The following is a 25866-nucleotide window of genomic DNA, read 5'->3' as shown; positions in this document are numbered from 1 at the left end:
TGTATTACCCTCTATCAATCAAACATAGCTATGATCTTTTGAACACTTTATTCATATGGATTGGACAAGATTTTCGTTTAGTTTAGGTATACTTGCCGCCACTCTAATCGTATAGAGTATCCAACTTTATTCCATTATTATATCTTAGAGATGAAGGGATATAAATCAAAGCCAGCAACAAGAATAAAAAACCATAAGACATCATTTAAAAAAATATATACAGATTCATTTGATTTTTTTTTTTATTAAAATTCATAGTCATAACAGCAACAGTACCAACTACCGAAATGACAACACCTGGACATTCTACAGTGACAACTACAGAGATGACAACACCGGGACATTCTACAGTGACAACTACAGAAATGACAACGCCTGGACATTCTACAGTGACAACTACAGAGATGACAACACCTGGACATTTTACAGTGACAAGTACAGAGATGACAACACCTGGACATTCTACAGTGACAACTACAGAGATGACAACACCTGGACATTCTACAGCGACAACTACAGAGATGACAACACCTGGACATTCTACAGTGACAAGTACAGAGATGACAACACCTGGACATTCTACAGTGACAACTACAGAGATGACAACACCTGGACATTCTACAGCGACAACTACAGAGATGACAACACCTGGACATTCTACAGCGACAAGTACAGAGATGACAACACCTGGACATTCTACAGTGACAACTACAGAGATGACAACACCTGGACATTCTACAGTGACAACTACAGAGATGACAACACCTGGACATTCTACAGTGACAACTACAGAGATGACAACACCTGGACATTCTACAGTGACAACTACAGAGATGACAACACCTGGACATTCTACAGTGTCAACTACAGAGATGACAACACCTGGACATTCTACAGTGACAACTACAGAGATGACAACACCGGGACAATCTACAGTGACAACTACAGAGATGACAACACCGGGACATTTTACTGTGAAAACTACAGAGATGACGACACCGGGAAAATCTACAGTGACAAATACAGAGATGACAACACCTGGACATTTTACTGTGAAAACTACAGAGATGACGACACCGGGACAATCTACAGTGACAACTACAGGACAATCAACCCTTGGTCAATCAGAGGTGACAACTACCGAAATGACAACACCAGGACATTCTACTGTGATAAGTAGAGATATGACAACACCTGGACATTCTACTGTGATAAGTAGAGATATGACAACACCTGGACATTCTACTGTGATAACGAAAGATATGACAAACAATAGACAATCAGTGACAACTGCAGAACTTATAGCACTTGGTCAATCAAAAGTCACAACTACCGACATGACAACACCTGGAAACTCGTCAGTGACTACCTTACAAATAACAAAGCCTGAAGCATCTGAAGTGACAACTAGGAACACGACACCAATTTTGGTAAAGTCCCAGGTCACTTCAGTTGAACCGATCGTTCCACTTGAATGCCTATGCCCCTGTTCTAAGGTTGGAAAAGGCAAATGGGATTGCTTACGTGGAATGAATCTTACTCTTGATCAAATAAGAGAAATACTGAAGCCAGAATTAGACCTAATGAAAAAAGAACAGTATCAACAAATCCAATACAAGCCATATGCTTCGTTCGAAGATATCAGCTCCAGACGATCGTGTATTGGCTGCATCTGTAGGATATGTTGGAGTCATCTTCATTTGCCTTATAACAGTTTTAATTGTTTTCATTGACATACTCGGCTGCATTGTTGCTAAATTTAAAAGACGTTCTTGATTACAACTTTAAAGAAATGGTTCCTGTTGCTTTTGTGTTTTTGTTTTCTTTCTCAAATAGACATATATAATCTAATCAATTGTTATCTTGATTTTTGAAATGTGCAGGTTAAGTATACAATGACATATGTATGAACATAATAGTTTGTCTTGATACGAATGGGTCTGTTAGACTTAACTATTTGTTTGGCATTTGTTACACAGGCATACATATTTCGTCGAACCAGTAGTGAAGTCCATTATTCTACTATTTCCATATCCGATCTGTTACAAAAGGTGCATACATATGTTGATCTACTAAAACATTCCTCATATTGCTGTCTGGTCTATTGTAAGCAAATGTTGGCTTTGTCTAACTTTGTTTACCATTCGCTAGCTTATCAAGTCTGTTTCTCGCAAATTCAATTTATTAGTACGGTAACCGTACTATTGCATATGTACACCAGAGACATATACAGAAACATAAACATTTGCCTTGACCATATGCAAATTATATACAGTTACAGTGCTCTGCATTTTCATTTCATCATTGAATATATCACTGCATTTGTTGAACATCTTTTTTTGAACTTGATTATACTTGTTTTAGGTCTTTGTATAACACTGCATTAAGGGGATCACAATTCAGCAATACAGCATGTACAACATTTGTTTGTTTGTTTTGTTTTGGTTTTGTTTTGTTATTTGATAGACATAAAACTCTAGAAGGAGTTCAAAGAAAAGGTGGAAAGATATTCGAAAATTTGGTATTTTGGTAAAATTATTCTGCAGTCACATTTATTATTTTATGTAAATCAAATAAAGAATTTGCTTCGTCGTGTTTTCCCTGCTTGCTAAATAAACATTATGCCTCGCTTGCAACATACGAGCAAATGCCATTGACAAAATATATTTCTAACAACATACTTATAGAAAAGTTACAGTTTTAATTACATGCACCATATATATATTAGATTTTGTAAATATATTCTTGATGTTACAAAAAATTGTACAAATATTGATAATTTGTCCGAACTAGGAAAATTCTCTCTTTATATTGATATTCTTACAAACATGTGTATGTATTGGCACCGCCTTGTAAACCCATCTACAAAGCTATGTACATTAGCTTTCAGTGACTATCAAACAAGAGAGGTAGTTATAACCAATACCTGGTATAATACAAGTAAATTCTTTGGTGAGAAATTAAATTTTGATCTCTTTTTTGTTTGCCAAAAATATAACAAGTTTGCTAAAAAATGCTCCAAATTATATTTTATTAAGCATTGGAAAAGCATAAGAGATTCCATGTGTCATGGGATTACAGCAAATAAAAAAAACCGATTTAAATTTCACACTGAACTTTGAATTTGAAAATTTTGTTAATATCAAAAACTAACAAAAAAGATTCACATTGTGTAGATTTAGACTAAGTAACTATAGTCTCCGAATTGAGGGTGGTCGTTATGAAAGAATTATTGATAGTCGAGGAAAATTGGTTGTTTTACCTCGTCACGATACAATATGTAAGTTTTACTCACTCAACACAGTTGAAAATGAAACTCATTTTTTATTTACATGCTCTCTTTATAATATTAGAGAACCATATCTTAATAACATTTTTCATAAGTTTCATATCTTGATAAAATAACATAAAAATGATCTTTTAATCTGGACAATGTCAAATGATGACATACAATTTATATCAGAATTCAGTGATTATCTTAATTCTTTATTTAAAACAAGAAGGACAAAAGATCTAAAAAAACACCATTATATCTTGACAAAAAAGTATAGGTAAATAACAATAATTTATGAATATCTGATATGGACCAGGAGCTTTTCTCCTTTGTATATTGTATGAACTGACTCCCCTTTTATTATTGAACAATTATTGTTTGCTATATGTATTAATAATCATACTTATATTGTAATGGCTGTTTCTGTAACTTGATTGATATGCTTGTAATAAGTCCTATGGTTAGGAAAATAAAATAAGTGTACCTTGTTCACAACATGCACCACGTTAGAAAACATTTACTTGTCTAAGAGCAAGTATGGCCTTGCTAGAGAACATTAGGACATAAATCGTGCCATGCAACTGATATCAAAAACAAAGAAAATTTCTATCTGTCTTAGACTACACAAATAACAAATTTACTTTAACAGATATAACATAATGCTCCAATAGTTTCGTTAAAAATGAAATAAAAATACGTGTATGACTTAAATGTAATAACTTTAAAGATCTTGGCATTTGTAGACAATGAACAGCCTAGAGAGTTGTTCACTAAATGTCCGAAAATATCGGTTTCCCAGCCCAACAACTAGGTAAATAACTTCATGCTACTGATGGATGCAGGTGAGGAATTTGCCGGAAAATTGTTAAAGTGCGAGCAAGATGGACCAAAATAGGACACTTGATCAGTTAGATGAAAGATGTTCGCTCATGCGTTTAGAAGCGCATTTATAAACCTACGATGCACAATGAACACATGCAAGAAATTGTAAATGCTTTATCCTCTCTTTAATTTACTACACATATGTTGTTGTCCCAACAGAACAAGTGTCAAAACATATTGTTTGTATATGAAAAACTCACTATTTGGATCATCTAGCTATTCATAAGATTGTATATTGACCGCTAATTAGCTTTTGTTTTTTTTTCTTTTTTTGCTGTATTATTGTTGTAGACAAGACATTCAATTTTTTTTTAAATTCCACAAGACGAATGGCTGTTTTCTTAACAAAAACAATACATATGTTATAATCGTCTAATCAATGGGTATGTTTTTACAAACTCATTGTGAGTTAACATGAGGATTGACGGAAACTGTTTATTTCAGTAACTTTAGTATCTACCATTATTTTGTTTATTTATCATTGTTTATGATTAAATCCATGTTAATCATGTATATCTAGTTCTTAACAAAACATATTTCAACAGAGTATATGGAAAATCTTTTTCAGTTATTATTAGAAATCTTCGACAATTTTTTTTACCTAATTACCTTATTCAAATATCATCATAGCAAAATACAATTAGATCAACTGCTTGGCTATTATTACTGACACATTAGTATTATCTTTAAAGATGACAAAAATGTAATTCCAAATTGTAAACATTTTAAATTTTGAGTAAAGGTGTTATAAAAATGAGGAGATGTAGTATGATTGCCAATGAGGCAATAATCAACCAGAGTTGAAATGAAGTGATAGTAAGCAATTATAGCCACCACCCGGCCTTCAACAATGAGAAAAACCCAGACCGAATAGTCGGCTAAAAAAGCCCCGACATGAAAAATGTGAAACAATTCAAACAAGAAAGTTAACGGCCTCATTTATAACAAAGCAATTTACGAAAAACAAATATAACAAAGAACCAACTACAACCACTGTACTACATGCTTCTGACTTGTGAAGGGCACATCATTTTTTTTTCAATGAACATTTAATTTTTCATCGTTTGATAAATGGATTGTCGTTTGTTGTGCTTTGAATTCTGTACTTCGGTTCACTTTGGACATCCATGTATATTATTTTTTCAAAATATACTCTGGAAAATAGAAATATACAAACTGGGTCTATAGTTTGAAATGGTCGATTTCAATAAATAATACAATTTCAAATGTTATATATATGCATAATGCAACTTCCATTATTTATATTTGAAATATTGAAATAAGAAAAAGTGGAGACGATACCATTAAGGTAATACAAATCCGAAATTCCAAATAAAATACTAATGTGGCTGTAAGAAAAACAAGTAAAAGACAAACAACAGTTCAACAAAACAACACACAAAAATGTAAAGTTTTCGTTTCGAAAACTCCTCCCAAATTTGAAAGTGAGTTGTTCTGTACGAGCGGGAAGATCTTGCACCTCTATTGAAAACCGAAGTTTTGCTTATGTAATCGTCATATAAATGCCATTACCTAAATTGTCTTTATGATCACAACAATTTATTTGTTTCATTGATATCTCAAGGTCCCTACTTACACAAAATGACGACTTTGAAAATGAAGATATACTTTGGTAGTATTCTGGAGGTATCGGTACGGACTTGAATAAAACAAATCCTGGTTTCCTATATTCAATATGATATTAAAAAAAATATCTGATGTTGACGAATGACGGTATATTTATTGCAATAATTATTAATAAGTCGAAAATAAACTGACAACGCCATGGCAAAAAAAGAATACGAACAACAGACAAACAGTCAAACACAACATATAGAAAATTAAAACTGAGCAACACGAATATTATGTATACGCCACTGGAAAACATAAATTCTCTGTTTGGATAAGTCTATGTAGTCTATATAGATATGTTACAGTACACTTTGGAATTCAGTAGGATCCAGAATCATCCTAGTACAAATTGAAATTGCAATATCTACTAGAAGAAATTGGAATTCTGATTTATACTAATTAAAATCCATTACAAATCAGAATTCCAATATCTACTTGTAGAAATTGGGATATCAAGATTTGTACTAAGAGGATTCTGGATTGTTCTAAATTCTAGAAGAATCCAGGATATTACTAAAAACAATAGTTAGATGTTCTAAGGGATTTTTTTTATCATAAATTGACAAGATTGTTTTCTGAATATCGATTTTAGACATTGTTGAAAATTTAGCATGTTTCGTTAAATTTTGTATTGAAAGACATTATCAACATAAATGATGTAATTTTTCTCTGGTAGAAAATATTAAAAATACTTCTAATACAATTTTGTTTTTGGTTAAAGGCAACCATATATAGGTCTATGATTTAAAACCTCTAACGAACTTATGAAACTGTGAATTATAGTAAAAGTTGAAAGTTTTTAGAAAAATAAAACTATAGAAAATTTGTTTTATAATATCAGTTTATTTCATCATAAGAAAAATCTTAATTAGTATACATCTAGTACAATCAAGGATCCTTCTAGTACAAATTTGAATATCCCCGTTTCTACTAGTAGATATTGGAATCCCAATTTGTAATGTAACATATGTATAAGTTTTTTGAAAACACAATAACATGTATAAGAAGATTAAGCATAAGTTGTACACACCACATCAGAACTTCAGTACAGGATGGACGTTTTCACGCATTGAAAAAGACTGCAAACATTTTACCTTTTATTATGTCTGGAGAAATTGCAGTGATGGTATTTCAGAATGGTGATGACGCCAGAATATGTAGCTGGGGAAAAAAAGAAGGCATAAGCAAGAGTTACTTGAAAAATGAACCGTTTGTTGAAAAGAAACCAGGACTATTGCAGCAGCTCCCTCTCCCTATTTCTTACTGTCCGCAACAAACACCGATAAAACTTGACAGATAATCAGGGGGTCAAAGACCCCACCGAAATTATATTAAAACATAGATTAATCATCTGCAGTGTTAAAAAAAATGCGGCATTACTAGTATTTATAAAGACAATATCCGTCGTCTGTTGTCTTCACAGCTCCAAATATTGGTTGTTTTCCATGAATAAATAATCACAATTAAAAATTAATCTACAGACACTTTATTTGAAGGACGACAAAGCATTTGTGGTCCAGGAATAGCGTTATATAGACCTAAAGATGGTTATAGATAGAGAAAGTTAACTTTCAAAATATCGGAATAATGCTGCATGTAGTCCATGGGCCTTCCATGTTAATCAAATTATACTTAACTAGACGATTCTGGTAAATAAATAAATGTTAATGATAAAATGTGATCTGTGATAAATTAGTACAAAAAAATACTTTCCACTGATAGTTTTTATCTTCCATCTAGATTATTTATACGCGTTCCATCCGAAGTGACAATGTAGCAGAAAACGTTTCTACGATACACGATGTTTACACCTGCTGCTATGCGTTCTATCCGGTTCGCGTTTACCTATGAAATGAATGCTTCAGCCCCGTCTACAGTTAGGAGTTTGTTCTTTTTTTTTTAAATAATATTACAATAACACCAAGTCAATTTATCGATATTAACCTGAAAAAACAAAAATAGTTTTTTTTATGTGACCAGAGTGTTCTTATTCGGACACATCTCATTTATTTGGACTCCAAAAAATAAAAACAACCAAAAAATGTTTTGGTTTGGCATTACTAGCATGTTTCCGCTAAAGATTAAGTGAATTAATAGTAGATAACGGTCAACATGGTCAATGCGTAGTTTCTAACAACCTCTGTCTCTAAAAGATTAAATTAAAAATCAACAATTTTTGTTCACCTAAATATACCAAATGAAATGTTGTTCATAAAAGGTACTAAAAAGCCTTGTTAAGATCATTAATTATTATATACCTTTCCTTGAATATAGTAATTTGGTACACCAATATATTATTTAGTTCCCTTTAAATGTAATTAAAATTGAGGAAACAAAAACAGCTGTAATTAAATAGAAAGTTCAGAAGATTATTCTTGAGAAACAGAAAAATAGATCATAGAGAAAAGTTGTATTTCCATAGATCGAAATAGTATGTGTAATTTAGATATCTTACAGAGCCCCTGACATGGCATTTGTTATTTCAAAGTCTGGTTTAATGTTTAAACAAAGCAATAGGCTTCTCCAAGACGAGCAACAGTAAAAAAACACTAAACTTTCAATTTTCAATAACTGTATCATATTTTCTTTCTTTCTGTGTTAGTAACTAATGATACAGTGTTTCAACTAAGTGAAATATCATTTTAAGTGTATATATATTTTAATTTTTTTTGTTTTAAGAATGAACGTTTTCTTCTGGGAATACTCTCTGCTAACAGTTACCTGTTTTCTTCTAATGAATGAAGGGAAATCTTCAAGGTAAAAAGAAAAAGAAAATATAACATTTACAAGACTTGTCCGGTTTAAAATAACAATATAAGGGATGTGTATATAATGTTATTGATAGAACGACTCTGATATCTCAATTTGTATTCTTATATATCAAACATTCAAGTATGCTATTGGTGAACCCAAGATGCATGAATAATAATCTCCCTCCGTAACTCACTATATCACAAAAACTGTTTGCCTAAAAACTTTCATACTATTGGAAGGATTGTAAGGCATGTGGGGCCAAAAACGGTCCTTATCACCCTTTGTCCTTTCACGTGAGCAAATGTTGCCTGTGTAATCATCATGAAAGCACTCTCCTGTCTCCGTAAAATTGTTATCTTTTTAATCTGTGAAAATCAACAATTATGAAAGCTCACCAATGAAAATCATTTATGAAAAAGAAATAATTTAGTATAATAATTCATGCCACAAATCCCTAGACGGGCTTAAAGAGCCATTAAATAGGAAACAGCCGTTTTATTGCATCAGTTTCATATTTCACAATTATATTTTAATAATCATTTTTCTATAAATGAATATACTATATATAAAATATTAACTCTATCAACTTTCCAGAATTAATAAATATATGCTGAAGTACTGACATATTGCTTATTTTAGAAACATTGCATACTGTACCATGGTTGCTTGCCATGTTATACATTTTCAAATTGTATTTAACTTACTTCATTGGATATTTTACACAGTACGGATAATTTATTCATTCGGTAAGTCTAATAAGTAATAAGTTTTTTTCAAATTTTCAATTTTATCATTACTTATTTTAGTCTGATACATTAGACAAGTGCTGTTTATTTTGGTTTGTCTTTGTTTGTATGTCAGTTTTATTTGATGGGTTTGGTGTTGCTGGTTGATGTTGTACTGTGTTGTATATTGTTGCAATTCTTGTTGTCCTTTCTTTATTTTTAATTTAACAATAAAACATTGTAACTTACATCCGATTTTTCTATAAGATTTATGAAAAATAGAACATAATTTGAAATGTTCACAGTTTCTATGATCTTGTATGCTTCCGTGATTAGAATTAGATAGTTCCGTCATAAGAGTATCCAAGGTTGCCCGTAGTAATTGAATAAAGGAGAAAATGATCAAATTGATCTATTTTTGTCTTGATTGTGACATTTGTATAAAAGTGCCTGTACAAAACCAGGTATTTCAATTCAGGTATCTCCTCGCTCTTTAGCTCTTTTGTCTTGATTTTTATTATGTGTTTATGATTAGAAATTGTAGAATACTAACAACAAGAACAACGTTCTGATTATTTAATTTTGTTGATCCATTTTACAAGGTTGCTTCATTCCCATAGAGTTAGGGTTAAATAGACTTGCCATCGGGTTACTAGAGACCAAAGTGTACTCAATTCAATATGTTAAGAAAAAGAATTTAGTATTTTTAAACCTGAAAAACGTCTTATTTAACTCATATTTTTTTGATAAAATTAGGGATTTTATGAATCATTTCAGTACTTTTCCAAAACTTCTGAAATTTCAGGGATTTTGTACAATCACAAATTTACCAATTCACAATAGCATATAGACGTCTTAATATTTAACAACTGTACGCGACTGTTATACAAGTGAGACGTTTAGCTAGCTATAAAACCAGATTTAAGCCATCATTTTCTACATGAGGAAATGCCTGTACCAAGTCAGGAATATGCCAGTTGTTTTCCATTCCTTTGATATGTTTAAGCTTTTGATTTTGATAAAGGACTTTCCGTTTGGAATTTTCCTTGGAGTTTGGTTGGTTTTTTTTTTATTTTACTTTTTATGCATTAAAGCATTATTAGTGTAGGATTGTTTACATTAATGTTTAATGTGTCAATAAATTAACTATAAACTTTTTTTTTGACCTTCATCATAAAAATATGACATGAAATTATATAAATATGATGTGACTGCCATTGAGACAACTACCCACCTAAATCCAAAGGACAAAGGAATGCATTGTTCTATTGCTCATGGTGGGTGTTGAAAAATACAGTTTTACAAGCTTTTTTAAAAATGTTGTTGTTGTTGTTGCGGTGACTATTGTTACCCTCATTTAAATTGGAAACTGCATATATATATAGCTATTAAAGAGAATCGTATATGCATCTACAATGTATCAATATTGATTCATAAGAATTGTTCTATATGTTTGTTTTAAGTATTCGAAATTCGTGTACTTAAAAAAAACCTTTTACATTCTACCACAATTGGCTCTTTCTTGTATGGATTTCCTCATGCAAGTGTTCTACATAGCCATTTAACCATCTTGTTATCAAATGCCTCCTAAATATTCCAGATCATTCTCACAACAATTTGTATGTACAATTTCGGGGTATCATGTGCTTTTGGTGTAGCTGTTTTTATAATTCATTGGTTTTTATAACATGGAATACATTTGTATTCTGACAAAATTCTTGAAGAAAATTGGCAGTAATATGTATTTTAAGTGTGGGGGTATATGCACATATAGTCTGATAAGCACCCAGAAACTTGGTAATCTTTGCATCCCTCGAGCTCTTATTTAACAATATAAATTTGACGCGACATTATATAGCAAGGTAAACCAGTAAATGCAAAATTATTCATTGATCGGGTATTGGATCGATACTGATACTTTTCCTTATCTAATATCTTCTCCTATCCGCAACACGTTCCCAATTCTTTATCTCATTCTTGTCAAAAACATCTTTCCCAAATCATAAAGCAAGCGATGAGAACAGATAACTGTTACTGTTTCAAGATGGCCTGCATGTCGTATGAAACTAATAGCTACGCACTGTGGTGCGAAGCGGAAATAACGTTTTAAAAATAGATATCATACATAAACATGTGTGAAATCTATAGAATTGAGAATGGAAAATAAAATATTCAAATACAATTTCTTCCCGAAGGGTATTTTGACCTTGTTTCTGATTTAGAAAGCGGTGGAAAATGTAGACGAAAGTAAATCTTGATGCACTTATGTTTTATGTTTTAAGTTTTTATATTGTTTTTACTGTCCCGTCTTATCTTTGTTCTATATGTTGATGTTCCTGCAGTTCCTTCTTCGAACTACAATTGTTAATTACTTCCTTTAACATTCTTTGACTTATTTGTCTTGATTTTCATTTGGTTTCTTCTTAATTTTACATCGTTTTGTTTGGTTAAAGGGACGAATCTTACAAAAAATCTTTTGAATCTCCATTCAGATATTTGAAATAAGTCTTCTTTTTGGTGAAGAATATTTTCGGGTAAAGAGTGTTTTCGAAATGAGATAATTAGTTTCAAAATTGAACAAATGCTTTCTCAATTGATGTTTGCACTCTTTTTTATAATCAGAACAAAGCATATGTTTGTTTGTAGTGTTCTTAATTGTTTTGAGTATATTTTAATCTATATTGATGTGATGTTAAATGCTTTATACTTCGAAACGTTGGGCTTTCATTGAAGATTTTGAACCAACGGTTTTTAATCGTGAAGTTGATATCATTGCTTCGAAGTGTAATGAACGATTACTGTGAAAGTTTAATCTTTAGGTTATTAAACATTCTTGGCTTTCCAATATTCGACTTTGAGCGTTCCTGATGAAGGTAAATCCAGAAAAGCGCTTCGGACGCATGAGATTTATAACGAGTTGTTTTCATTTTTTATATAGTTGATTAACATTTTCATAAATTTTGATACATACATCAGCTTACATATAAAATGTCTTTTGAATTAGAAATCGTAGATAGAAATTTCAATAATACATATATTACAGGATTCTGTTAAATTATTTAGATACTGTTTGTAACCATTTGTCATCACAGTTAAACGGGAACCTAACCAATCTATAAATATTTATTGACTGATCGATTTCTCGATGAAAACAACTGATAGCTTTGTTTATGGATCAGACAGTTACTCTTGGTTAGTTTACATGACAGTCGATGAAGTGTGGAAAAAAGTTTACTTCATTTGCATGCACTGATAAAAGGGGAAGTATTTATATTCAATATTACCTTTCGATGGACAAAAGTTTTTAAAAGAAGTTAAAACATTGATTAATCTATAACAGACAAAGAAGTGTATGTCAACTCAAATCATAAAACAAACTGCATCTTCCATTTAAGTTAACAGTCCACCAGCAGAGGTATCGATTCAGTGGTAATGATAACATTACCGGTACAATTTGTACTGTACCAGATTTCGACAATAAATTTATCTCCAGTAATGCCGAGGATAAATTATTTAGGAAAACCAAAATTTCTACAAACGGTGAAGAGATGAACAAAACAAAAAAGAACTCAGTCTAACAAAATCCTGAACGGATCCAGAGTTTTAAATGAGGAAGATATATTCCTTAATTTATAAATGATTTCCAAAATTCAGCAAATGGCACTATCAATATTTTCATGCCAGTACCAAAGTACTGGCTACAGGGTTATGATACTCGCGGGGACTAGCAAACAACTCGCCGAGGTATCGACCCAGTTTAATGACCTATTTCATAATTATACATGTACAGGCAACTGACGTTTTTATCGGTTAAATCTTTCGTTGGATTGAACGTGACGTTAAGCGCGGTTGTATATCAAATCTAGCCTCTCCTCATAAATCACGTGCTATTTTGTGCTGTGAATATCAATTTCCCGCATTTTCTTCTGGTGAATACGATGTTTTTTTTTCTCAAAATCAAATTCATATGGAACACACTTCTTAAACAATACTAATGTGGTGTAGAAATGTTTGTCCCTTAATAATGATTTGTTATTATCATATATATATATATATACACATAGTGGAAATCTAGGTTCGATTACCAAAAATGTTTTCCTGTCGAAAAAAAATATGAAAAGAAGCTTGCTTTAACATTTAAGTCTCTTTCCGCTACATAAATGATATCATTTCAATGAACGATTTACATTTTGGTGACTATATTGACCACTGCGACCGATCCATATTATAAAGTGTAATTTTTATTGTCACAGGGTCGATATCGCCCCTTGTGGTTTGTTAGTCTCCAAGGGTAGGATTATCCCAGTAGTCAGCGCTAAGCCAAGGACATGATTTCCTGCATGGTCCATTGTTGACAAGATTCAAAACATACATTTCTGAAAAGTTTCGCTGATAAATTACTAAAATATCCATGAAATAAAGTTCCAACTCGGAACCTAGGTAAGGTTGGCCTTGAAAGGAATTATCTTTTGTATGACCCTTTTAGTCTTGTAAATCCTCAAGTATATTTTTTATCGTTTGTTCTCTACATTTTAGTTTAAAGCGTAACTTATAAATTTAAGTCTATAAAAACGCTGCGAACGCACTTATTTTATATTGTTATTTGTATTTACTAACCTTGGGTCGATACTACCGATGGTGACTTATTAGTCTTCGAGGGTTTCATTAAGCCAGAAGCTGTTGACATGATTTATAAAATGTATTTCTTAAAAATTTTCGTTGATAAAATAAGAAAATATTTAGAAATCAAAGTTCAAACTCCTTCAGGCAAATTTTCCTTATATAATTTTGTCTGTTATTATAAGGTCCCGTTCTGTCACATATATCCTGAAGTATTTATACATCCTTGGCATTCAAATTTTTTATTGAGCGTTGCTGATTAACGCAAGTCAAAGGAAATGATTAGAACGTACAAATTTTATAGTTCTATCTTTATTTAAGAACTGGGTAGATACCACCACTGGTGTACTGATAATTCTCGAGGGTATAATTTGCCATGAAGTCAGTGATTTATGAAAACTTTTTTTTTAAATTTTCTTGATCAATTCAGAAATCATCCAGGAGGTTGCAACTACCCTAGGTAAAGTTGATTCAAGATTGTTTATTGTTAAAGGAGTAGGGGCTATTATGTCCTAAAATGGCCCCAGATTTAAAAAATAATAACAATTTAAACCAAGCAGATTTTTCTCAATAAATTATTATAATATGAGTCAATGATTAATCTAACAAAAGATGGTTTAATGACGTCACAATGGTAAGTGCAAATGACGACATTTTCAGGGAAAATGAGCAAAAATACAGAAATTTAGATGGTTTTCCTACATTTTGACCACCGCACTATCCTTGCACCAATTTGAAATTTTAACAGTTTGACAAGTTCATACATATAAATATCTGTTTAGTGTAAGGTTGGTGCGATAGTTTATTCTATTTTTTTTATAGGCATTCAGAGCAATAAAAAGCTGAATTTTGCCTTCAAAATGAGACCTATTCTTCTGACAAAGTTTAATTTATACATTCTTATGCATATATGAATTTTACTTTTTCGCTTATGAATCAGTAATATGTATTTCTATTATTATTTTCGTAAGTATACTTAGTTTAACTTTTAAAAAACCCAAAAGCAATGAACTACATATTGTAAGGAGTCAACGACAACTTTGAGGAAAAGTTTTAATTTTAAATATGAAATTTTAGATAGACATATAATATAACAAAATCTGATCATTTCTCATGTTTCTGCTAATCTCAATTCAAAATATGGTGTTCGAAATGGGACAATCTTCTATGGTATTAGGGTCGGATCCATGATTAACGAAAGAGGGGGTTGGGGGTGCAATTCGAGAAAAACAAAGTATACCGAAAAAAAATCAAAAATATTTTTGTGCTTAAATTTACATAATTTGGTGAGAAACATGAGATTTATTTTGAAAATGATGCCATCCTAATTCGAATTTGATATGTCTTTGGTGGTAATAAGCATTAAGTACAAGTTTTATTACATTTGGCAAAGTAAAGTAAGAGAAATTGAAACCGCAAAATCGCTGAGATTTCCTCTTATAAAGGGACATTACTCCAGAACAGTGAAAGTGACGCCACCCAAATTCTAACCTGACCTGTGTTTGGTGGTAAAAAGGATTGTGTATAAGTTTACAGAACGTTTTATTGTGGCAAAGTAAAGTTAAAGAACGGATTCAACTTCGGGATGTCCGGATGCACAAGGGTAAACCGTAATGAATCCGAGTCCGTTTGCCCAAAATCATGTTTGCTCCCATTCACGTTCGCTCCCTGTCACGTTCCCTGCCCACACGTCTGCACCCTTTTTAATTATGTTTTGAATAATGTTTTGCTATACGACGTGTCTCGGTATTTATACATCCAACACTCATGTATTTAGTTATGGTGTTTCTTTAAAGTATTATGTTAGTCCAAATAATTATGACGTCGTCACAGCATTAATTTAAGATAACCTTTCAAGACCGTCATAATCATGATAATTATTTGGACTAGTATTGTGAAAATAATTGTGATTTTTTCGATCTCGTTCCATATAATTGTTTGAATTTCTAGATTATATATACGTCACCAAAATACGTCACTTTTTGTGGCGTTGATCCATTCATGTGACGCGCAGTTTGTGGTGTCCTGTGCTGTCGTTAATGGGAGATGTTCGTTGTTATTCTGCGGTTTACATGTTGTAATGTACTATTATATTATTTATTAATGCATTTCTCTGTGCCTAGTGTTCTTGCGTTTGCTTGTAATGTAGTTCTGTCACGTAGTGTTGTCGTTTTAGCGATATTTTTTAACACTGCAATATAGGCTGGAGGTTTGGCTAGCCATAAAACCAGGTTCAATCCACCAGTTTGTTCTTAAAATGTCCTGTACCAAGTCAGGAATATGGCAGTTGTTATCAAATAGTCCGTTTATATGTATGCTGGCGTTTGTTTTTGTTGCAGTTCAGTGTTTCTGTTGTTCCGTTGTTTTCCTCCTATAGTTGATGTGTTTCTCTCGGTTTTAGTTTGTAACCCGGATTTGTTTTCTCTTGATCGATTAATGACTTTTGAACAGCGGCATACTATTGTTGCCTTTATTAATCATGCTTTAGTAAGTGTATTCCTTAAGAATAAATAAAGATAATAAAGTTTTAATTGTTTAAAAATAAAGAGATATTCTAAAAATGTAAACAGGTTTTGTTTTGTGAATTATTTTTGACATAATGAATAATGAATATTGCCATGATGATTAAAGGCCAAGTCATAAGTCTCAAAGATTCACGAATTTTTATTCATGAAAATATAAATGTTTTGATATATACATCTGAAAATACAAATGTACATTTAATAATTCAACCTGTATTTGAATAAAATATGGTTCTAACGTATAGGGTGCGAAAGAACCCAGGAGGCTAACGTGTGGGATGCGAACATATAGGGTACAAATGTGTTTTGGGAGCGAACGGACCCGATACCAACCGTATTGCCCCCTCCGCCAATGCGGGCGATCTCACTAATTAGTGATAAGAAGAATTTTAACGACAAGAAGCGACAAGAAGAGAAAATTTAGCGACAAAAAGACAAATTAAACGACAAAACAGTTTATATACTTTTAAAACAATAAATTAATAGAAAAAGTCAATTAATTACAGCTGATTATGTGTTGTTTAAAAAGTTTCAAATCTTGAAATATTACAATATTTTAAAATAAGAATTCACAGAATAATTTGTCAGATATATATATATGGTCCTTTTGATTCTGAAATAAATAAAGATTAGATTATCTTATAATTGAATTTTGAAAATGTCAACTCTGCCGACTGTACATAAGTACATACTGTTATGAAAATTCACTTATATTTAAAAAAAAAACACCCTTTAATGCATGTTTCTATATTCATTTATTTTAGTGCTACATTAGTCTTCTTGTCGCTGAATTATTCTTGTTGTTGCTAATTAGTGAGACCCCACGGCGGGGGTATTAAAAAAATTAAAAGGACTCCACCCAGGACTAGTGACAAAATCTGTTATTATCATCAATACCCGGTATAATTAAAAGAATATATAAGGTGTACACGCATTAGTTCATGAAAAAATGTAATAACTAGCAATTTCACCGCAAGGGCAATAGTACATTTTTTTAATCCACAGATGGACTCTAGAAGTGCATTTCGTTACCACGTTCTCTTGAAAAATTACTGTTGTTTGTCTGTAGTTTTATTTGCTGATATTATTTCAGCATTGATTTTTATCCTTGAAATTTTCTATGGAGTTTGTTACTTTTTACAATGTGCATCTTGAATTATCTTTTTGTTGCAACATATTAAAAGTTAAATCTTGTAAAATAGAAAAAAAAAACAAATTGCTGTTGCTATGGGCAAAGTTTTGTTGCTAGGGAGAAATTACAATGATTTTGCTAAGAATGTGAATAACATTTTGTTAAATTTAAACAGTGTATAAGTGTAAAATTCACTGCAAGTTAAACAGGTTTGATTTCAAATATAAATACATTTAAGCTGTATATTTAGCATATTTAATGAGTATATCTCCACCATTATGCTGGTTGCTAGACAACGGAATATACGAGATAGACCCAAAATGCCACTATTTTCAGAAGGTCTGTGGTATAGAGTTATAACATGACAAATTAAATGAAATTTGGGGTGGGGCCAAAAATGGCTCTTTTCGCCCTTTGTCCTTATAGGCTTTCGATTTTGTTTTGTTTTTAGCTAGCGTTTCTGATAAGGTACATCCGGGAAAACGAATCAGACGCATCGAATTGATTTTTATTTACTAGCATTTTTTATATATATGCTTTGCCACGAACAAGATGTATAACATACATTTCCTAATCTTTCGTTATAAATTGGAAGTCTTTCAGAAAGTACCGTTCTATCTGTTTCGTGCAAAGTTGACCTTATGCAGTTTTGGCTTTCTTTAAATGTCTATCTTAGTCATAGCGTTAACACTTTTGATTTTCAACGTTACTTGTGAAGTTACACCCTGAAAAAGCGGTTCGAACACATAATATTGCTTAAGGAAGTTTGCTCCTCTTGTTTTTGAATTTTTGCCAAATATTCGGAATCCTCTGGTTTTATCCTTGTAGTACCGTTAAAAAATTTTGCCCGCTAACCCCTTCTTTTCTTTTCATAATTTTATTACATGTAGTTTCAAAAGCCATATTTGGAAATCTTATAAAATCCTTGTTATTTTTTTATAGTTTTTGAAAGAAAAAAGGTGCCAATGTTAAATGTAGGAAAAATCTAGAGAGAATTATTTCCCGCCAAATTTTAAATGGCTTATATCGCGAAAACAAGCACACGGACCCTTCATTTTTTTCTGCTTATTTAGTTCCTTTATTTATTTACTATCAATTTATAACAATCTTTTAAAAAGCTTGTTATTTTGAAACAGAATAGCGAACATCCTTAAACGTCATTGTAATTGACATTAAAAAAATCGACTGAGAATCTTTTGAGAACTAAATTTTAGAGGAAAAAAAAAGATGATTTCAATTATGTAACTGCTAACGGTCAGTTTTGTAATATTCTAGCAAGACCTGATAAATATATCCGGCTTATAATAAGTCACGACAGATGCGCATCACAACAAATGGTAGGTAAAATCAAATACAAAATTAAACAGCATTGAGAAACATAAATTAAAAAAAAAACCTGTGCAAAATACTGATAATGAATACCATCTATGCCTGGGGTAGGAAAATAGCGTTTCGAGAATTTGAAAATTTTAAAACAATAAATTATAGAAAATGATCCTATCAGACAACTGTGCATATTGGGCTGGTGATCCCCTGGTGGACAAAATTTACCCTAGTTTGGTGACTATTTTGAACGCATTTATCCCATGGACCTAAATTAAGGATACAGTTGAGTTACATCTAGAAATTGACCATTAGGGTCGGTAGAAAAAACCAAATTTGTACCTCTTGGGTAGGTGAACAAATAGTTACGCGTAACACTAGTGGTACATTAACAAAGTGTTACGTGTACCTCTAGGGTACTTGAACAAAGTGTTACGTGTACCTATAGGGTACACGAACGACCTGTTACGCGTACCTCTGGCGTACGTGTAACAAAATGAATTATGTCCCGAACGGCCCTTCATAGATGATTGCCGCTTAAAGGAACCACGGTTGCAATTAGTGGAGCAGGATCAGATTGTCATTTATGAGCACCTTAAATAATCAAGACCCCGATTTTTCGTGTTGCTTAGTCTTTTGTTTTCTATGTTCTGTTTCCTATTGTTTATCTTTTGATAGTTTTTCGTTTTTTGCCAGGTAATGTCAGTTTGTTTTTGACCTATGAGTTTTTATGTCGTTTTGGTATTTTTCGCCTTTCTTTTATACTGTTTAGCTTTGTGAAATACATCATTCACTTTTTGACAAGAATACGAAATTGCAACTTAGCTGGTTTGATATTATCTAAATAATAGACGAACAGTATGCATGCTATAAATTTGACGTGTCAAATACATTTAATGTTTAATGGCTACGCTAACTTTTTGATAAATGTTTAAACTCTTTTAGCAATACTTTGTAGATCAAAATCACATGATTTAAATGTTTGTAGTAACCTTAACTTGTAGTAACGTTATTCTTAACTTGTTTAGACTTCCGATGATTTAGAGCTTGCATGTTAATTAGAAACCCGTCTCCTTTTGCAAATTGTATTTTGACTTTCGAAATATATTTGGGTGTTTTGTTTTGTTTTGTTAATGAGACATTTACAAATTAGTTCATTTTATTTCCTATCTAAGATAAATATATTGAAACAAAATAATGTGGTTGCATGTTTGATATTTCTGGGAGGGCAATAGATTTTCGTTGAAGTTCAAACTATTAAATATATGTTTTTTATAATACAAAGTGAAAAACATTAAGTGAAATGTATAAGTTTCTTAACCATATATACCTCAGGATCATAATAAAAAACGTATTATTAGTAATTTTGCTTTAACCTTTGGTCGACGTGAAGATGAAGCTAACGATACAAGTACATTTAGGTATAAAGAAATAAAACGTGACAGTAATCCAAACGACAACAAAAGCCACAACACATTAAGTGGCTACCTTTAAGCTTCATAAACAGACGAGTTTAAATTCAATATACCAACTTATAAATGTTCCGGAGTTTAAAACAGTTAAATAAAGGCAATAGTAGTATACCGGTGTTCAAAAGTCATAAATCGATTGAAAGAAAACAAATCCGGGTTACAAACTAAAACCGAGGGAACACATCAACTATTAGAGGAAAACATAGGAACAACAGGAACACTGAAGTGCAACAAAAACAAACGCTAACATACATAGAAACGTGAAACAGTGGAACTACATTAAACAGAAACGATCGTAGAGCACTTTCTTATCATTGGTGTTGCTATCCACTAAGAAAATATACGAACCGATATGAATGTACTATTTGTTTGCTTGTTTAAGTAAATAAATATTTCGTAATATAGTGTTATACTTTTTTCTTATCTACAGGCGCATCGGATAGACTTCTCCTATCGTAGGAGCCGACCTCGATATTTTTTTAGTTTCATGCAATTGCGCTTTCTCATTATATTAAAAATAGATCACCCATTCACTAATATTTGTAAAGTAATGTTGTATCACATTTGGTCAAGAAAATGTAAACTGTTAGTAACATGCGTTAACACTAGGCAGTGTCATTCTGGTCACAGCACAATATTCTATTGCTTACTTTCACTTCGACATTTGGATTATTGTTCGTCTAAGTAAAACTCATCAGTTATTCCAGGCTGATCATTTGTTTCGCCAGACTACGCCTTTTTGTATACTTATTTAAAACACTATTCATGCTTTATGGTTTGTATCATATAGTTTTTGTTAACAATAATTACCGATATCAATGAATTGCTACAATGTTTCACAATCACTGGGGAAATAATTGATCGTCATTTCCAAATCATTACTTATAGAAGGGCTACAACGTATCAATTCATGTACGAGTCCCTAGACGAAATTCACAAAGCTTAAAGCATTAAAACAACAGTTTAGTTGCTAACAGTTTTCAATATATATATTTTATGTTAACAATGGTTTTACGCATCGACGATTCTACCATATGCATATGTATAGATTGTATCTATTTTTTTGTTTCATGTAAAAATAAATGATGCATTTTTTTTTAGCCATAACAGTAATTGTAGGTCACAATATACTGTCAGGATGATTTCTCACTGATAATAGCCCTTTGTAAATAAAATCACAAATTACAAATTGAGGCTTCGAAGTTCTTCTGGATTAAACTTCACCATGGATGGTTAAAAAAATTAAAGCCAAAATGCATAAGTACTCTACGATAGCTAATGTACAAGTACAAGCTACATAAGGTACTATACGACCAAAAGGACACCACCACGGGTGCCACATGTGAAGCAGGTTCTACTCATTCTTCCGGAGCATCTGAGATAACATCTGGTTTTTGGTGGGGTTCATATGCTTTGTCTGTAATTAGTTTTCTACGTTGTGTTTTGTGTACTGTTGTTTGTCATGTGATTTTTTTTTTTTTTTTATTTTTTTGGCATTTTTGTGACGATTGTCGCATTACTTTAACGAGGAAAGAGAAATGTATGACGACCAAAGGAGACTTAGGTCGAAATCTAAAACGAAGCTGAAGAGCAAAGAAAACCTGAATGTTTAAAAAGAGTCAAATCTGGCATATTTATTATCATCGCCAATGTCTAACTGTGGTCTCAGTTCTGAATTTTCTTCTATGAAAAAAATCATCAAAGATACCAGGTTTTAAGTGCCAATCTGCCTAAGAATCAGGCAGTGGTGAAAACATGACAAACAAAAACCCACTCAAGTTGACATCAATCTATGTTCAAATTGTATCATGGTGCACGAATATACCATTCGTTTCCTCTTCCTGTTCTGGTAACTCAAGATATAATTTGGTTGAAATGCACTAGAAATTAACAATTAAAGGGAGATAACTCTGTAATTTGCTATCATTCTAACCAAAAGTTATCTAGAGATTTCTCGAATTACCAGAACAGCAGAAACAAAAGACCTACCATTTCTAACTCAGGATGAGAGTAACTTCAAAATAGGATAGATTGGTCGGTGGGTTTTTTTCAGCCATGTTTTGAAATTTTTCTAAATTGCCTGATTCTTACAAAGACTGGCACTTAAAATGGTTTGACACACTTTATCTGTTATATATTATAACACAGCTTGAAAAAAATTGCCACAAGGAGAAGACGGACACATTGATATCAAATTGTAATATGTTTACTATATTTTTCTTTTACGGTCAAAGGAGAAGGTTATAGAATGGTTAAAATTGACCCTGAGATTTTGATATTTTTTCGAAATAGTCAGAAAACTGCAAGTTTTATATACAAATAGTTGTGATATAACTACTAATACAAGCTACCCTTTTTTTTACACATCGCCTTACAAATTACGCTGCTTAATTATGTATTACTCGTGTTGTAACATCAGCTTTGTCCAGTTTTTCAATAATTTGTAACAGCTTTTCGAAAAATTTTAATTGGTCGCATCCCCCGATCCAGACAATTGTGTCGAAGGATTTAATATAAATATTGGCTAATTTTGGTTACAGACCATTTGAATCGTAGGTTGCAGCAAAAGTTTTCTGGAAGCTTTGGGTTAAAACAATATGCTCAAAATCATTGTTTTTGACTGCATATCCAGAATGAGCTGATTTTATTGCCTCTAATGTACTTTAATGTATATAAAAAAGATTCATTTTACTTGGCACTAAGGCTTTTGAAATTTATCCATGAAAGAATAAAAATGTGACTTTTTTGATAATTTGAGATAAAATTGAAATTCAAGGCCATGGTTTGGCAAAAGTGAACCCTTCAGGACTTCCAGACACTAAGCTGTATTTGGATATTGCATGTTAGCCTTATAAATTGTTATTCATGCAATACAATTTTTTTTCCAGAAGTTGAATACCTTGGTTGCTACGTTGATGACTCAAACAGAATGTTAGATTATCGAGAAAAGAGTAACTATATGACACTTGAAATGTGCAAACAGTCCTGTTTTAAACGCAAGGACATGTACCTGGGATTACAAGTAAGTTGTAACCACGCACACGTTATGGGAGAAATACAAAACTGGTTTCACAGGGGTTTAAGGCAGGGACCCCTCTTTTTTCTCTTTATTTGTGCATATTTTTTAAAGTAAATATTCTTTAATATGTTATCTTATTTCACTCGAATAATGTGTTCCTCTACTTTAAAATAAATACGATATTACTTTAGTAGTAGTTTATATATGCTGCCTCTCTGTTTTATTTTTGACAAGGTAGGAAAAATAAACAATTAGCTATCGCTTATCTGTCAGCACCTTAAATTTCGTCAATTATTTACTGATGATTAAAGTTGATGTCGAACAGTTGTGCTTATAAAAATCCAAATGCAATGCATGAAATCATAATAACTCGGGTGGAATACTTAATTGATAGGGGCGCTGCTGGGGTTCTGTTACCCCACCCTTTTCATATAATTTAGATTTTAAAAAATGTATACCTTTTCATATATTGCGTAGGTAAATATGAAACCCTTTTCCATGTTCACATTCCGGCATAATCGAGAAAATATCACCTTTGGTCGGAGTTCAGATATATATGAGGCTCAGATTCCTTATGTAATGTTTACATACAGCGAGACTTTCGGCTGTGAAAAAAATACAGGGCTTTTCACTTAACCAGTAATAGGAACTTTATTGAACTAATCATATATTTTCGATAGTTTTCCTTACCTATTCACATATTTTCAAGCTGGAAAATGTGACCTATTCCAGCGACACGTCCTATGACATTGTATATAGGAAGTGACCCTCTGAGCATAAAACCAATATATTCAAAGGGTTCCTGCTGATCCTTTTTAAATGTAGGCGCCTGTAAACAACAGGGTAACTTTCCCGATTCATTGGACTTCATGATGTCAAGCTTTGCATTTGTAGTCTTCAAGTGCGTGTGTTTGACATCTAATTCCGTCAATAGCAATGAACTAAACAAACTTTAATCAACCCAGGAGTGAAAATTTTAAATTTCTGGATAGCTTAAGGGTTGTATAAACAAACAAAGAACATAAACGCAAAGGTAAGTCTTTTTGAGTTGATACATGTTCTTATTTGTATGATTTATACGGTGCATAAAATGGATGCGTGTAGATAACCAATTAAAGTTTTTGACCTTTCCTGGAAAATAGGTATAGCAGAGTGGGATACATAAAATAATATTATTGTAATATCGTATGGCCGGAGATAGAACGCATGACAAAAGTGAAAACAAGTTGAAATATTAAAGAATATTCATTTAAATATTGAAAGCTTTAGTTGCGATTAAGCTGGTATTGTATTGTCCATTGACTCGAACACAGATGACAAGCATTTTATTTCATTTTTTGTAACAACAATCCTCACATTGATCATCAATAATCTGACTTTGAGACCATCATTAGATTGAGTGTTCTGTCAGCGGCAATATGAAAAATGCCATAATTGTAGTTTGTTCATAAACGTAAAGAGATATGGTATGAGTGCAACTTAGACAGGTATCCACCAGACAAGGATGTTAATAACAAATCAGATGATGCTCTAAAAAGTCTATATCTATCGGGGAAAGGAATCAGATCTTTGCATGAGGGAAATATATCTCTTGATTTAAAATTTTGTAACAGCAAATTTTAATTACACAATATCTGTATTTTCAGTACTGGATACTGCGCTTGTGAAAACCTTATGAAAAAACTGTCCCTGTCACTTACATGTTAAACGCCACCACATTCTTGGTGTGTCTTTCTAAAGTTAATCGCCTCTTTTTCAGAGGTTGGTGTCTACCATATTTAATTATCATTTCGTGTGTTATTTTTACATATAATCGCTTACATCCAGGACCTTGTGTCTCCGGTTGGTAATTTTCTAATTAGCATTCATACCACATTTCTTTATTTTCTAGATTATTCATTATTTTACAGGATTCTAATGCGTGTTTGTGTGGCAATTCTTTGGGTGATCCAGGTGTGTACCAAAAGAAAAATGATAGTGAATGTAATCTACCGTGTATCGGGAATTTTTCGCAAATATGTGGTGGATTATGGCGAAATTCTGTTTATGAACGTAAGAATTTTTTTTATTTTCTACCAGTTAAACAATAGCAGAAGAGAATTAACCTTCGAGCATATTACCAAAACAAGTTTGCGACATGTGTTTTTTTTTTGTGTGTGTGTTTTTTAAACATAAAAAACATAGTTTAGATAAATTTATTTAAACTCTGAGTCTTGTTAAAAAAAGGATTTTCTTTTACCTGAAAAACGAATGTAGGAAAAAGAGTCACGGGAAAAAAGTCACAGGAAAAAATCACAGGAAAAAAGGTCACAGGAAATTGAGTCACAAAAATAAAAATGAATAGTAAATTTAGTACATAACATTTTGAATATATTTACTTTTTAATAGATTTTTATTGAGATGTAGGCAGAAGCATATATATGTTTTATATGTCTCTAATGTATTGAAAAATACACATGAAAATTATTTGATATTGTATGTAGTAAATTATATCAACTGTGTAGTGTTTCA

General features: G+C 31.9%; 1 protein-coding gene across 1 annotated transcript in view; it reads left to right on the top strand.

The window, feature by feature from the left end:
* Positions 1 to 287: 287 nt before the first annotated feature.
* Positions 288 to 25866, top strand: part of LOC127720765 (mucin-2-like) — a 37550-nt gene continuing 11971 nt past the window's right edge. The window contains exons 1-2 of the mRNA XM_052227519.1: positions 288 to 1357; positions 3177 to 3280. Coding sequence (XP_052083479.1) covers positions 288 to 1357; positions 3177 to 3280 — 1174 coding nt within the window. The remainder of the gene's footprint in view (positions 1358 to 3176; positions 3281 to 25866) is intronic.

Source organism: Mytilus californianus, unplaced genomic scaffold, assembly GCF_021869535.1.
Source record: "Mytilus californianus isolate M0D057914Y unplaced genomic scaffold, xbMytCali1.0.p SCAF_11, whole genome shotgun sequence".
NCBI lineage: Eukaryota > Metazoa > Mollusca > Bivalvia > Mytilida > Mytilidae > Mytilus > Mytilus californianus.
This window is presented reverse-complemented; position numbering and strand designations above follow the sequence as displayed.